General features: G+C 39.1%; 2 protein-coding genes across 3 annotated transcripts in view; one reads left to right on the top strand and one right to left on the bottom strand.

Annotated features, from left to right (window-relative positions):
- Positions 1-13,533, top strand: part of hdac12 (histone deacetylase 12) — a 41,852-nt gene that overhangs the window by 26,392 nt on the left and 1,927 nt on the right. Inside the window, exons 1-6 of one of the 2 annotated variants that reach the window (XM_067451670.1) lie at positions 8,766-9,087; positions 9,210-9,353; positions 9,432-9,591; positions 10,419-10,615; positions 13,057-13,207; positions 13,343-13,459. In XM_067451670.1, the coding sequence (XP_067307771.1) occupies positions 8,956-9,087; positions 9,210-9,353; positions 9,432-9,591; positions 10,419-10,615; positions 13,057-13,207; positions 13,343-13,459 (901 nt within the window). In that variant the 5' untranslated portion in view covers positions 8,766-8,955. Of the gene's footprint in view, positions 1-8,765; positions 9,088-9,209; positions 9,354-9,431; positions 9,592-10,418; positions 10,616-13,056; positions 13,208-13,342; positions 13,460-13,533 lie in introns of those variants that run through there. The other variant, XM_067451671.1, reaches the window with a different exon arrangement.
- LOC137084513 (ladderlectin-like) lies at positions 1,664-6,614 on the bottom strand. Its single transcript, XM_067450787.1, has 5 exons — positions 6,548-6,614; positions 6,235-6,329; positions 2,134-2,256; positions 1,878-1,989; positions 1,664-1,743 (listed from the first exon to the last, which is right to left on the bottom strand). The coding sequence occupies exons 1-5, from the start codon at positions 6,606-6,608 to the stop codon at positions 1,664-1,666; spliced, it is 471 nt and encodes a 156-aa protein (XP_067306888.1). The 5' UTR covers positions 6,609-6,614.

Raw genomic sequence — 13,533 nt, 5'->3', positions numbered from 1 at the left:
AGTTTTGCTTCACAGTGAAGATTTATTAGAACCGTAAATAACAGGACAGTATCAATCTCTCTTTTTTTTAAGTATTAGAATTCATAAATATCCAAACATTGAAATGAAGAAAAGATTTTTAGTTTTTTTGACAAATTTCTTATGTCATTTCACTTGTCTAGTAAATAGCAGTTTAACTGTGTTTCACAGTAAGAGCTAATCTTCACAACTGGGTCCTCGCTCGCTTTCTGACACTAAATGAAATTTGTTACATTTATTTCTTAACACAAATACCCCCTTTTTACAAAGCTTTCAAATCAAGTCACTCAGTTTCATTAATGTATTGCTGAATCATCAGGTCATCATTATTATCTCAGGGCATTTTTCATTGAGCAGGGCTCTTCCTATTAGTTCTTCTGAATGACAATCCTACCTGCCCATTCTGGTGTGTTGGGCTGGCTCATGACTGGAGCTTGGTAGCGTTACTGAGCCTTGCTCTTCACTATTAGCAGCAAAACGGACTAGAGGCGGCTGCTGCTGAAGAGCTAAGAAAAAGTTTCATACATGAACGTGGTTTGCAGACAGCATTGTTTTGCGCGATCGCATCTTGCACTGCTCCTAACTACCTTAACGTGATAATTACTACTTACCGGCCGTCGTCATCATTTGTTTTTTTGAGTAACAATGTGCACAGCTTAGAACATTTGGCCGTGTCAGTTTCCAGAGCCTTCTTATTTTTTTTATTCTGGCCTTTTCAGCGCCGCCTTTGCGCTTCCTATTACCCATTTTTATCTGACTTTTTTATTTTGAGCAACTTTCAAGGCGCTGCATCGGGGGCGGGGCCAGGGAGTCAAAATATAATCACGTCATCATTAAACCTGCAGGCTGCACTCTGTGAGAAAATATTAAGTAAAAAAGAGTGGGACTGCGGTAAAATAATAAATAAAAAGAGTGGGACTGCGGTAAAATAATAAATAAAAAGAGTGGGACTGCGGTAAAATAATAAATAAAAAGAGTGGGACTGCGGTAAAATAATAAATAAAAAGAGTGGGACTGCGGTAAAATAAAAAAGTGGGGCTGCTGTGAATGCAGGCAGCCAATAGGGACAGCATCCATAGTTCAACCAAGTGCCAAGACAACAACGGCCCTCGCGGCCACAAAAACAGACCGGCCCACCGGGAATTTTCCCGGTGCTCCCGATTAGCCAATCCGGGCCTGGTACTGATTCATGATTCGGATCGCATGTCAAACCGCCAAACTGCTGAAATCACATGACTTTGGTGATCCGAACTGCTGATACAATACACTGATTCATAAAGCATTACAAAGCAGTGTTTTGAAATCAGCCATCTCTATATAAATCGTTATTTAGTGTGTTTTTTGCGCACAAAAACTATTCTTGTTGCTTCATGAAAATATTGTAAAACCACTATAGTAAGATGGACTTTTTAACGACGTCTTTAGTCCCTATTATAGGTCTTGAGAGACGAAATTACATTGTGGTCAATGGAGGGCTTTCTGAGCCATCGGATTTCAACAGAAATATCCGAAGATGAACGGAGGTCTTACGGGTGTCGAACGACATGAGGGTGACTAATTAATGATCTAATTTTAATTTGTGGGTGAACTAACCCTTTAAAGATAAGATATTTGATTTCAGAATAACATTTTTGCAATATGATGACTACAAACAATCTCTCAGGTCCTTAGCACAAACATAAGGCTTTGAGCGTGAACAGCGCACATCATTCCAGCAATGGTTAGCTGTAGGGTGAAATAATGAAATAAGTTATTCTGATCATTATGGTGTTAAAATCAAAATAATCCAAATGGTATTAAATTGTAGTATTGTAAATTATAATAGAAAGTATTAAAAGAAAAACAGACTGCATTCTTACAGGAGTAGTTGATCTCCAAACAGTTCTCAGGAACATCTAAATTGTTAGGTTCTCCAGAGCACCAGTTGGAATATAAAAACGCAGTTCCATCACTCCACAGCCACTGTCCGTCCTTAAGAGTGAAGATAGGGAATACAAAGAGTGCACTACTATAGTCAGACATCAGAAAGAAGCTAATTAAATCAAACCATCTTCATTAGAACCATTTTGCTTTTTAAGACAAATAGGTCTCTTTAGGACACATAATTGAACTTACTTGTACGCCATCATGAGCACCAAGCCAAGTACGTGTGGAAGAAGGTATCAGACTGAGCAGAACATCATTTTCCAGTTTATTACGCACAGATGCGAGATTCGCACCAAGACTTTGACAGTTTCTCTAAAAAGATATTTTTTATTGTCAATACAAAATCAAATATTTTTAGCATAAAGCATAAGTGTTCTTTTAGACATTTGCAAACAAAGTCTGCTGTGATTGATCATTTGCTCATTATCAGTTTTCTGTATAAATTATCAGCAGAAAAGAAAGTTTTACTTAAGAAAAATAGAAATATCACCCCAATTCCCACTTTATATTAAGTCTCTTTCATATGTACTAATATTTAAATTAATAATTTGATACAATGCACTTATAACCGTAATCGATTTCTGTAATTAGATCGATGATTACACTATTGACCTTTCATTACCCATAAACCCACATCACCAAAAATATATATGTAGTTAAAGACACCTGCCATAAAGTGACAAAATCCAGCCTGGTCTCATTGTTAATATGTAGGTATTAATACGTAACTTTCAAAGACACAAAATGTATGTTTATGTACGTTTGGATAGGTGCTGAAATAGGTGCTGAAACGTTTGGATAGGTGCAGTTTCTCCTGGTCTGGGTTCTGGAAAGGAGGTGGAGAGAAAGCCTCCAACATTATTGGGCCTGCTACATTAGTGGCGACCTTAGGTACATATTTCTCATTCAGGAAGAGGAAAACTTTCACCATACCAGGTGCAAACTCAAGAAAAGAGGGGGCAACCGACAATGCCTATAAATCCCAGATTTTCTCTTAAGGGACAAAATCGTCAGAAGAAAGTCATTTTTCTGGCACTTCTTCAAGGGGCTCAAATGGGGCCAGAGTTAAGCCTTCTAGAATTATGGCCAGGTCCCAGGTCGGTACCCTCGAGCACGCTGCAGGCCTTAACCTCAGTGTTCCACGGAGGAAGCGAGTTACCCATGGGTGAGGTCCCTCCTGATCAGGATTTCCCACTGGGGACCTTCAAGGAGAGACACAATGTCGGACAGCCATATTTCCCCCGGCCAGAACAGGCTATAAATAGTAGCCGAGCCCCGTCCCGGCGTAATCTCTCCAGCACTCCTGGGAGCAATGCCAGAGGGGGAAATGCATAGAGACGCAGCCTTGGCCATGTCTGCACCATGGCATTCAACCCCAGAGGGGCCGGATGCGTGAGGGAATAATACAGGGGACAGTGCGTTGTCTCACGCATGCAAACGGATCCACCTGTGCTCAGCCGAAGCGACTCCAAAGGAGTTCCACCACCTTGGGGTGGAGTCTCCATTCCCCCGGCACTACTCCCTGCCTCGACAGGAAGTCTTCCGTCCTGTTCAGGTACCCTGAAATCTATATTGCTCGAACTGATAGCAGTTTCCCCTGGGTCCAAACCAGAACTTGATGCGCCAGCCTCCAAAGCTGGCGCGATATCACACACCCCTGGCGATTTATATAGGGCTGTATTGTCCATGCGGACCAATACATGGTGCCCCCTCAGGTCTGGGAAAAAATGCCTGAGTGCCAGGAACACTGCCATCAACTCCAGCTGGTTTATGTGCCACAAAAGCTGATGGCTGATCCACAGACCGTGCACCGAGCGACCACTCATGACTGCTCCCCAACTACTAAGGGATGCATCCGTCGTTAGCGTTAAGTGACAAGGAACCCACAATACTGGACCTTGGGACAGGAACCAAGGATACTTCCACATCACCACATCAAGGCCGCACCACCCCCTCGGAGAGAAGCCCCTGGTCCTGAGTCACCACTGTAAGAGCCTCATGTACAGCAGGGCAAAAGGTATCACATTGGATGCTGCTGCCATCAAGCCCAGTAGTTTCTGGAACTGCTTTACAGTGAGTGACTGGCCTAGCTTTATCCTGCTTACAGCTCCCAGGATCGAATTTACCCTGGTGGACGTCCGATGAGCTCTCATAGTCTTTGTGTCCCACACTACGCCCAGAAAAGTAAGATTTTGTTGAGGTGTTCACATACTTTTCATTATATTTAGCCTTAGTTCCAACACCTTCATGTGGGCGAGAACAGCATCTCTATGCTGAACCTCCAGTTGTTCTGACTGAGCCAGAATGAGCCAGTCGTCTATATAATTTAGCACACGGATCCCCTGGAGTCTTAACGGAGCCAGAGCTGCATCCACGCACTTTGTGACGGTGCGGGCGATAACGCTAGGCTGAATGGAAGAAGCTGATATTGGTATGCTTCACCTCAGATAGCAAACTTGAGGAAATTCCTGTGTTGCAGAAGGACGGCGACGTGAGGTACGTGTCTTTTAAATCTATTGTGACACACCAATCCTCTGACCTGATCTGGCACACGATCTGCTTTAGAGTGAGCATTTTGAATTTAGATTTTTTTTTACTGCTTGGTTTAACTGACGCAGATCTAGAATAGGCTGTAAAACCCAGACTCTCTGCTGTGGGGAGGGACCCTTTCTATAGCCTCTTTTCGCAGAAGAGCCTGCAGTTCCTGTTCCATTACCAGAGCCTGCTCGGGGTTGACCACCGTGGGTACTAACCCGTTGAACCTGGGCGGGTGTGACCCGAACTGAATTCTGTACCCTTTTTCTACAGTCTGCAGGAACCAATTTGAGTTGAATTCTGTAGAAGTTCTCATTCTGCCAGAAAATCTACTAAGGGAACCAACCTCTCGAGGCTGGCCTCTGGTGTTTTCTGAGCGGTCAGCTCAGTGTCCTGAAACAGCGCACAGGCAGGGAGCAACTGAACTGACCCACAGTGGGCCTTCCTGGGAGGGCGCGAGCATGTGGACTGCTGCACCCTGTAGCACTGGAGGTGGCAGGGTTGGCATAGCGGTCCCCCGATGGCACCAAGGGCAGGCGGGTGCCTCGGGCATCAGAGTCCTGCAGGGGTCCATTTTTGGAGCCCCACCCCTGCCTGTACCCGCAAGGTTTAGCACCAGATCCGACCCTTGACCCGTGAAAGTATCAAAATTAAATCCGCACCCGCCCAGACCCGTTAATATTTGTCCCGTTACCCGACCCGTGCCCGCAATAAATCATACACACTAAAATCATTCCAATTAAAATGCTTTATTTTTTATCTTGCACCTCTCTCAACACCAGCAGCGTCATGAATGGACTAATGAAACAGGCTGTGCCTTTAAAGACTCGTTGTCAACAATTTCATATACTCCACTCCACAACTTTATTTTTACTGCTACTCCTGCAATGCTTGCTCCATCTGGGCTATGAGAGGCATCAACAAAAGTTGCAATGTCACAGCTGTGGTGACGTGATGAGTCAAATGGCATATTGTTGTTGTGTGTATGTGTAATAGTAATTTGGACATAGAAATTGTAATACAGTATGTTCGGGGGGGAAGAAAGAGGCGGGAACCGGCAAACATTCAAAAGACTTTAACCAAACACAACGAAAGTATTGTGGGCAGACCCTGATGGACAACTGCCATGCACACACATAATAAAACGTAAACACAACTCATTGTCAAATCCAAGTCTGGTGATCTCTCGTCCTTTATTGGTGTCGCAGCCCCAGAAGGATGAGAATTACGGGGGAGAAACCAATGAAATGCAGCCGCTTGTTTTTTGGCTTCTTGGAACCTCTCGACGACCGTATTTACGGAGTCGTCAAAGAGGCCATCCCAAAACACATCCGAGTCTTACAGAATTTTTTTATCTCTGTCTTTTATTTTAGAAAGATTAAACTACAAGTGTCTCTCCATGGCCACCAGGGCTGCCATAGAATGGCCGATGGATTTGGCCGTCTCCTTGGTGGCCCGAAGAGACATTTCTGCAGCTCTCCTTATCTCTGCTATAGTCTTTTTTTATATGACAATTACAAAAATAAATGTTATTATTCATGCATGGGAGCTGCTACACATTCACACGGATATGTAAATATTTTAGTGCTGTCAATACGTAAATAATTTATGTTTCAATGCTGTCAATACGGCAATATTGTACGTTGTGTATGAAAACGTAAGTAAATGTATGTGTTGTAGAATCACACTTTACCTAAAAAAGGTATGTATTCTCATGAGATCATGTTGCAAAATCACCTTGTTGTAACGCATTACCTGTGCTGTGATCCAGTTAGCTGATTGAGAGATGTACTTGTAGCATCGGAGTCCAAAATTTGTCCAGCCAGCAGGGCATCTTCTGGAAAAATCAACTGCACCCAGTACATAAAGGTTAGGGTTCTTGTAATATTCACAGCAAATAATGCTTTTATGTATAGCTTATTTTATGTTCATGTGATTGTGCTGAAAATATGTGTACTTTAGACTGTAAATCCCTTGTTAATCATGCAAATATTAGTCAACTGAATATTGTACATTTCCTAAATGTTTGTAGATAGCAAGAGTTTTTACAAATAAATATGTTGGTTACCTGCTGCATTCCCCATGGAGAAGATAATGAAAAGAAGCAGAAAACTTCTCAGCACTGCCATGATGAACCTGAAATGAATAAGCTGGAAATGTTAAATGTCTGCATGCACTCACTGCTATTCTCAATGCATTAAAAAGACAAAGCACACAAATACTTTAGGTAGAAAATGTATTCAGAGGGTTTCAAAACTCACCTTTGTTTTTCAAATTGTTGCCTTCAGAATCTCAGAGGAAGATTTTGTGAAGTTCCAGAAACAGCTGTGCTTTTATAATTTACTTAATGTCAAGTGTGTATGGCAAGTGTTAGATAAATTTTCAGGTCTGAATCCTCAATGCGATCAGTCATCAGTTGAAAACCCCAAGCAGACACAGAGCCTCTGCAAAACTATAATATTCTCATATTTATTGAAGGAAGATGGGTCATATTTATACGCATAAGATCAGGAAATAACATTCAGGTTGTCCTGGGCAAAGATCAAATATGGCATATAAAGAATTATAGTAATAATTAAGAGAGGTCAAATGTTCAAATGTATTTACGCGTCCTGATTGTGTGCAAGTGTACCAGTGTTCAAAGTCTAGTTCTTCACTGAAAAAAACAACAAGTGAAATTTACACTCATATTTTTATTAAAGAATATTTTACATGAATGGAATTATCTAAGTTAAGTAAAATTAACAAAGAGAATATGTAAATTTAAATTGGCCCGTTAGAGTTTGTGGAGTTTATTAGCCTGACAAGCCCGACCCACATCAAGATGAAGCTGGGTCTGGGAACACACCGTTGGAAGGGCTTAATCCGGGGGGCAGGATGAATGGTTGTCTTTCAAAGTCCCTCTGCATGCAATAGGATAACGCTACAACCAACCAGAGCAACGAAGTTGAAGCAGAGCTAGTTGATAGATTAAAGGGATACTCCACCGTTTTTCATATTAAACTATGTTATTCCCTTAAAGGGTTACTTCAGCGATTAGCATAAGGCTTTGTATCAGTAGAAACCCTGGAGTATATTCAAATTATTGTGCTTTCCCCCCTCATATCCCTCTGAGACAAGAGATTTATGCATTTTATTTCTGGCAAAATTCCTCCTATGATGCAAATTGACGATATTTGCATCATAGGAGGAATGTTTGGCCAAAGGCTAAAGACTACAGCCAGCAGAGGGAGCCATCTCCGCATGTTTTGAACCCACGCATGGGGGATGGAGATCACACTCAGAGCTCAGCTGGCAGCTACAGGCATTCATTTAAATGGAGCTATGGTGAGCAATGGAAGTCTTTTAACTTCTCAAATTAATTTCTATGAAAGTTAAGCTTGCAAAGGCATGAACTGAAACGCGCCAGACTGAACTCGCGTTGTGAATGTATGCTGCGAGTGTGGTCGTGATTACCTCAGCTCTCATCACGAGAGCTCATCAGTTCATTTTTGTGATGATGTCAAAAGGACATCTTTGCACCTTTTTTACTCCTAAAAGGTGCATATTAGTACCTTTGAGTACAAATGCGTACCACTCTGAACCTTTTTATGGTACAAAGATGTCCTTTTAAGGGTACTGCCCCAGCAACAAGCTGTTGTACCCCTAAAGGTTCAATTTTGACACCCTATTTTTCTGTGTGTACTGTAAACCCATATTTTGTATCTAATTCAAATGTTTTATTACTATATAATTATACATGTAATTTTAACTGCATTACTTAAAAGTTAAATGTTAAATGAACTCAAATTATGAGGTTTATCTCCAGACCATGCCTCCCCCAAACTTGTATAGTATAACAAATAAATAAATAAAATACAAAAAATTGTTTGAACTTTTACTTGGAAACTGATATTTGAACTTAAATATAGCCGACTAACTGTAATAACTTCAAATTAATTGATATTACAAAACATTGTATGTTAAATTAATTTACATTTTTTGAAGTGCACAATACTTTCAATACTTACTGTCAATTCAACTTATCCAGGTTTAAACTTTACAGACTAAGATGGTACAAGACCCATCTGCCAAGTACCCTATTTAGGACACTTATACTTACATGACTGTTTGTTTATTATGTCCAATATTTCCTTCAAGTGGGCAATATCCTTAATTAATGTAGAATAAAACAAAACAAAAAAATTTTTTGCACTATGACAAAATAATTTGATGTCCTGTTTGTCAATGCCTCACTCCTCAACAGAGGGTGGCAGTAGCACACTTCCATTACAACAAGAAAAATACGAGCGTATGCAACACACTTTTAGTCCGATCTTTCCTGGCTGATGATCTGTATTCTTACGTGCGTATCTTCAATAACATTCAATCTGATTCAGAAAGCGTTAAAAATCTCATGTATCTCTATCTCTCGATTGTTATTCAATAGTTGCTGATTGTGTAACTGCATGCCATTTGTAGCACTGTTATGCAGCAATGTTGCATTTATTATGTCAACAGTCTACGTATAGAACAACTATTAAATGCATACATGTGGTCCGAAATGAAACACTTCTGAAACGAAACCAATTGCATGGGGCATGGAGGAGGTCTTTCAACGCTGAACATGTAATATTTCCTCGATATTATCACATTAACCCCCCCATGGTGTAAAACAAGTCCAGACATGGCATTTACTAACAGCCCATTGCAGTGAATTGCTGCAGCTCATTTGCATCTGTTTTTCTCAGGCTTGCCTTGAATCAAAAGCACTTCCTGTAGTTCATCATGTCAAGTACATATGTGACCTCCCTGAAAACCACAGGTTTCCCATGAGAAAGTTCCCCAAAGTCCTGGAGAGTCTGTTCAGGGATCAAGTCATAACAGATAAACAGGTTGGACATGTTTGGTGAATCTGTAACTTGTTTTAGCACACGGGTTTAACAAAACTTCTACTTGACACCGTCTTATAGGTGTGGGCCCCTAAGATTGGCTCCAAAGGGCTTTTGGGATGTGTGCATACTGAGGAGTACCTGTCCAACTTTATCAGTGGAAAAATCAGCGAGAAAGATCAGAGACGGACTGGATTTCCTTGGAGTTCTGGTTTAGTTCAACGCTGCCGATATGAAACGGGTATGTCATTTAGTACTGAAACTCAAAGCTATGGGGTGAACCTCATTATTGTCTTGGTCATTTAATCTCAAAATACAAATGTGAATATTTTGTATTATTTAGGCCTATTGTTGCAGCATTATTTAAATGAATGAAAAATTATGTTTAATAGTTGTATTTTTGTAACAACTGATATATACATTTTACATTAAATATTATTATTAAAAAAAGTATATATAAATTACAAGAAATACTACAGTGACGTACATTTAAAATTATACTTTACAAATGAAATGTATAATATATTTTAATATTATTAGCATTACAGAATAGACCCTTTTTGTTATAAAAATTGTCATAATGAAATCTTAATTTTCTTATGAAACACTGTTTGTAAGGGATAGTTCACCCAAAAATGAAAATTACCTTTTTATATATATATATATATATATATATATATATATATATATATATATATATATATATATATATATGTATATGTGTATATGTATATATATATATATATATATATATATATATATATATATATATATATATATATATATATATATATATATATATATATATATGTTAGGGGTTACTCTTTTGCCATAAGTTGACATGCACACAGCCAACTACCAGAAGCTAGTTATTTTAGTTTATTAAGTTTTAAATATGGATATTTTTCTTACACAAACCCATCGCTTCGCTTCAGAAGTTCTTTGTTAGCCCCCTGGAACCGTGTGGAGCACTTTTATAATGGATGGATGTGCTTTTTTGGGCTTCAAAATCTAAAATCTAATGGCTTGGAAGAGCCAGGACATTATTTAATATATCTCGTGGTCCAGGTGGCACTGTGCTGGCAGGAGAGATCGCCCTGGAGAGGGGACTGGCGTGCAGTACAGCCGGAGGGACCCATCATGCCTTTCCAGGCTTCGGCGCAGGCTTCTGCCTCTTCAATGACTTGGCTGTGGCCGCCAAACACTTGATGGACGAGTCCACATCCAAGAGGAAGATTCTCATCGTCGATCTGGATGTACATCAGGTACTTCTTCTTTTTTTTTTGAGTCAGAATTGTTTTAGTCGGCTTAAATTTAAATCAAAATTGACAATTTGTATTTGTATTGATTGTGTCCATTACATCCTTACACCAGTAGGTGGCGACAAGTAAAAACATTTATTTCTCATTGAATCATTCATTCAAGAGATTTGTTTAAAAATGTTGTTTCATCAATGAGTGATTCATTATGAGTGAGTCAATGAATCATTCATTCAAACTGATTTTTTTCATTAAAGAGGCGATATCATGACTGTTTCCGCATTTAAGTGCTATAATTAGGTCCCCGGTGAATCTACCAACCAAGAAAAAGTGAAAAAGAACAACCTAGTATCTTTGTTTTGGTAAGCCTTTCACTGCAAGCATGTGAAAAAATGAGCCACTCATATTTCGCTCCCCTAGTTACTACCCCTTAATCTGCACATGTCCATCCTCAACGCCACCATTTTGTTTTGTAAAGTGAAAACGGTGTACCAGTTCTAGCTCCATTGCAAAAGTAGACTAGAGCAGCTAGTCATAAAATGTCTCATCATAAAATGTCTCATCATAAAACTGTTCTGTTTTGGACTGTAATAATAAACTCCTGGCATCTGAAGATGCAGTGGATTAATTTCAGTTGTGATGGGAATGTACCCAAGAAACCATTTGTGCAAATCACTGGACTGCTTTGCAAACGAGGGTCAGAAAACGCAGGATTTGCACAAAAGTTGCTTCTCAAAGATGGACCAAATCCAACTCTTCATGATCCAACTTCATATCCAGAAGAAACAAGTACTGCACTTTATAATGTGTGTTTGCAAATCGACTTTCTGAATGTGCTAATGTGGCTAAAGCTGATTTATTGTATTCACACAGACCAGAGCTTATTTTTAACCTGAATCTGCTCACCGCCTGTACAATTCAAAGGCGCACTTTTAGTACTTCTTAAAAATAAAACTAATGACATTGGTGTGATCTCTGTGAATAGAGACAATAGTAATTTTTGCCACTGTAGAGCATCCTAACCAGCACATTCACTAAAGCTATTTACGTATATTTACAAAATATAACGTGCAGTACTTACATGTTCTGAAAATGAAGTTGGTATTCATCCATCTTTGTAAATTCTACTCTCTGTGTGAGATTCTCCACACTTCAGTTGTTGTTGTCGTTTATCCAAACTAGGAGCTCATTTGCATTTCAAGGGGAACAAATGAAAACCATGAGTTTTTGCTGCCAGCCAAATCGGGGCTTTCAAAACATTCTATAATAAATAATCCAAGGTGTAGTTTTTACTGAAACTTCCCACACACATTCTGGGGACACCTGAGACTTACATTACATATTGTGTGAAAGGGAATTATAGGACCCTTTTAAACATTTTTAAAAAGCTATTAACATTTTGTCAGAACCTTTAGTAAATTACATATTTTGTTCAAGTTGTCTGTTCAGAATCAGTTGAGAATCTCGTTGAAACCAAAAAATTGTGATTCTCAGTCTATCTAAAATTGTGCTAGTGATGGGCATATCGCTATGAAGTACTGATATATCAATACTGATGCGAGTAGATAATCATATAAAAAGTATTGATACTAAGGTGTTTTTTTTTTACCAGTGATTTTGATTATTTAACAAATAAATTACGTGCAATATGCATTGAATTGGGCGTATAACCTATGTTAGTGAATAATTGTGTAAGATAGAGCCAGTTTCCTGTGAGACAGCACCAATCAATCACAGAGAGTGTTGGCTCACTGATGACACTGCGTTCAAACAGGGCTGGGTTTCCCAAAAGTATCATAAGAAACCATTGATTTTTTTTTTTGGAATCACAGCCCAGACCAATGCTCATGAGAAGACAGCAAAAACCCGTGAACAATCTGAAATGGTAGCCTACAAAGTCTGTGCTATTACATTTATTTAAATTGAAAGTTCATATTGATAATGTTCTATTCTGTAACTAATGTTAATATAAATCATACACTGTCAGAATAAAAATGTTATGGGTGCAACAGCCTGTCACTCTCTTATAAAAAAGAACCATGGTTTTACTACAGTGATCGAAATTCAATTATATTATTTGTTGATTTCTGTGGTTAGCATTACAGTATAACATATTTTAACCATGTGTAAACAAAAATATAATGTAATAAGTTGCAATTATAAGGCGTATTGAATGTTAAAATGCCTTTCAAATATAATCTTAAGTGGATATCATTACTGATTTTTCTTTTAGTAATTTAATGGTCAGTTTAGAGTAGAGGTATCAGTATCAGTATATTGACGATACTGGTCTTTGAAAGTGCATCGTATTAAAAAACTAAATAAGTGGTATCACCCAATCTCTGATGTGTTTACTGGCGGGAGAAGCCAACAGAATTATTTTAGTGCTGACCAAGATGCAGTTGTTTTCCCAAATTACAGATGTGTTCCTTTCCTGCGTTCACTAGGGTGATGGCACAGCATTCATCTTTAAGGACGAACCCAATGTTTTTACCTTCTCAGTGCATTGTGGGAAAAACTTTCCTTTGCGAAAGCAGCAGAGTGACCTAGATGTCAGTTTAGAAGATGGCACTGAAGACAAAGAGTATCTTTCCAGAGGTGCAATTTATTTCACTCTTGACTCACTTTGCACCTACATAAAAACACAAGTATATAACTTGTGACGTTTCAAAACATTTACATATATCACTATTAAATAAGCCTATCTGTGGTAAAATGCAATTTTCTGTGCAGTCCAGGAACATCTCCCTTGGTTACTGGAGACATTCCACCCGGATCTGGTGCTGTATGATTCTGGAGTGGATCCACACTGGGAGGATGAACTTGGAAGACTTCGTCTCACAGACGAAGGTGAATCATTCCACTCTATTATGCAAATACATATCAGCTATCATAATAATCGAAACAGTGTTTTATGCAATTGA

Source organism: Pseudorasbora parva, chromosome 8 (assembly GCF_024679245.1).
Source record: "Pseudorasbora parva isolate DD20220531a chromosome 8, ASM2467924v1, whole genome shotgun sequence".
NCBI classification, from domain to species: Eukaryota; Metazoa; Chordata; class Actinopteri; order Cypriniformes; family Gobionidae; genus Pseudorasbora; species Pseudorasbora parva.
Note: the sequence above shows the minus strand (reverse complement) of the source record. Positions and strands in the feature narration are given on the sequence as shown.

Bases quoted from the DNA above. Each gene is read 5' to 3' on its own strand.
- LOC137084513 (XM_067450787.1), bottom strand. From the start codon at position 6,608: ATGGCAGTGCTGAGAAGTTTTCTGCTTCTTTTCATTATCTTCTCCATG. The intron at 1,990-2,133 runs GTAAGTTCAATT...TTCACTCTTAAG, and splicing joins GTGCTCATGATGGCGTACAA to GACGGACAGTGGCTGTGGAG. The intron at 1,744-1,877 runs GTAAGAATGCAG...TTCACCCTACAG, and splicing joins TTTGGAGATCAACTACTCCT to CTAACCATTGCTGGAATGAT.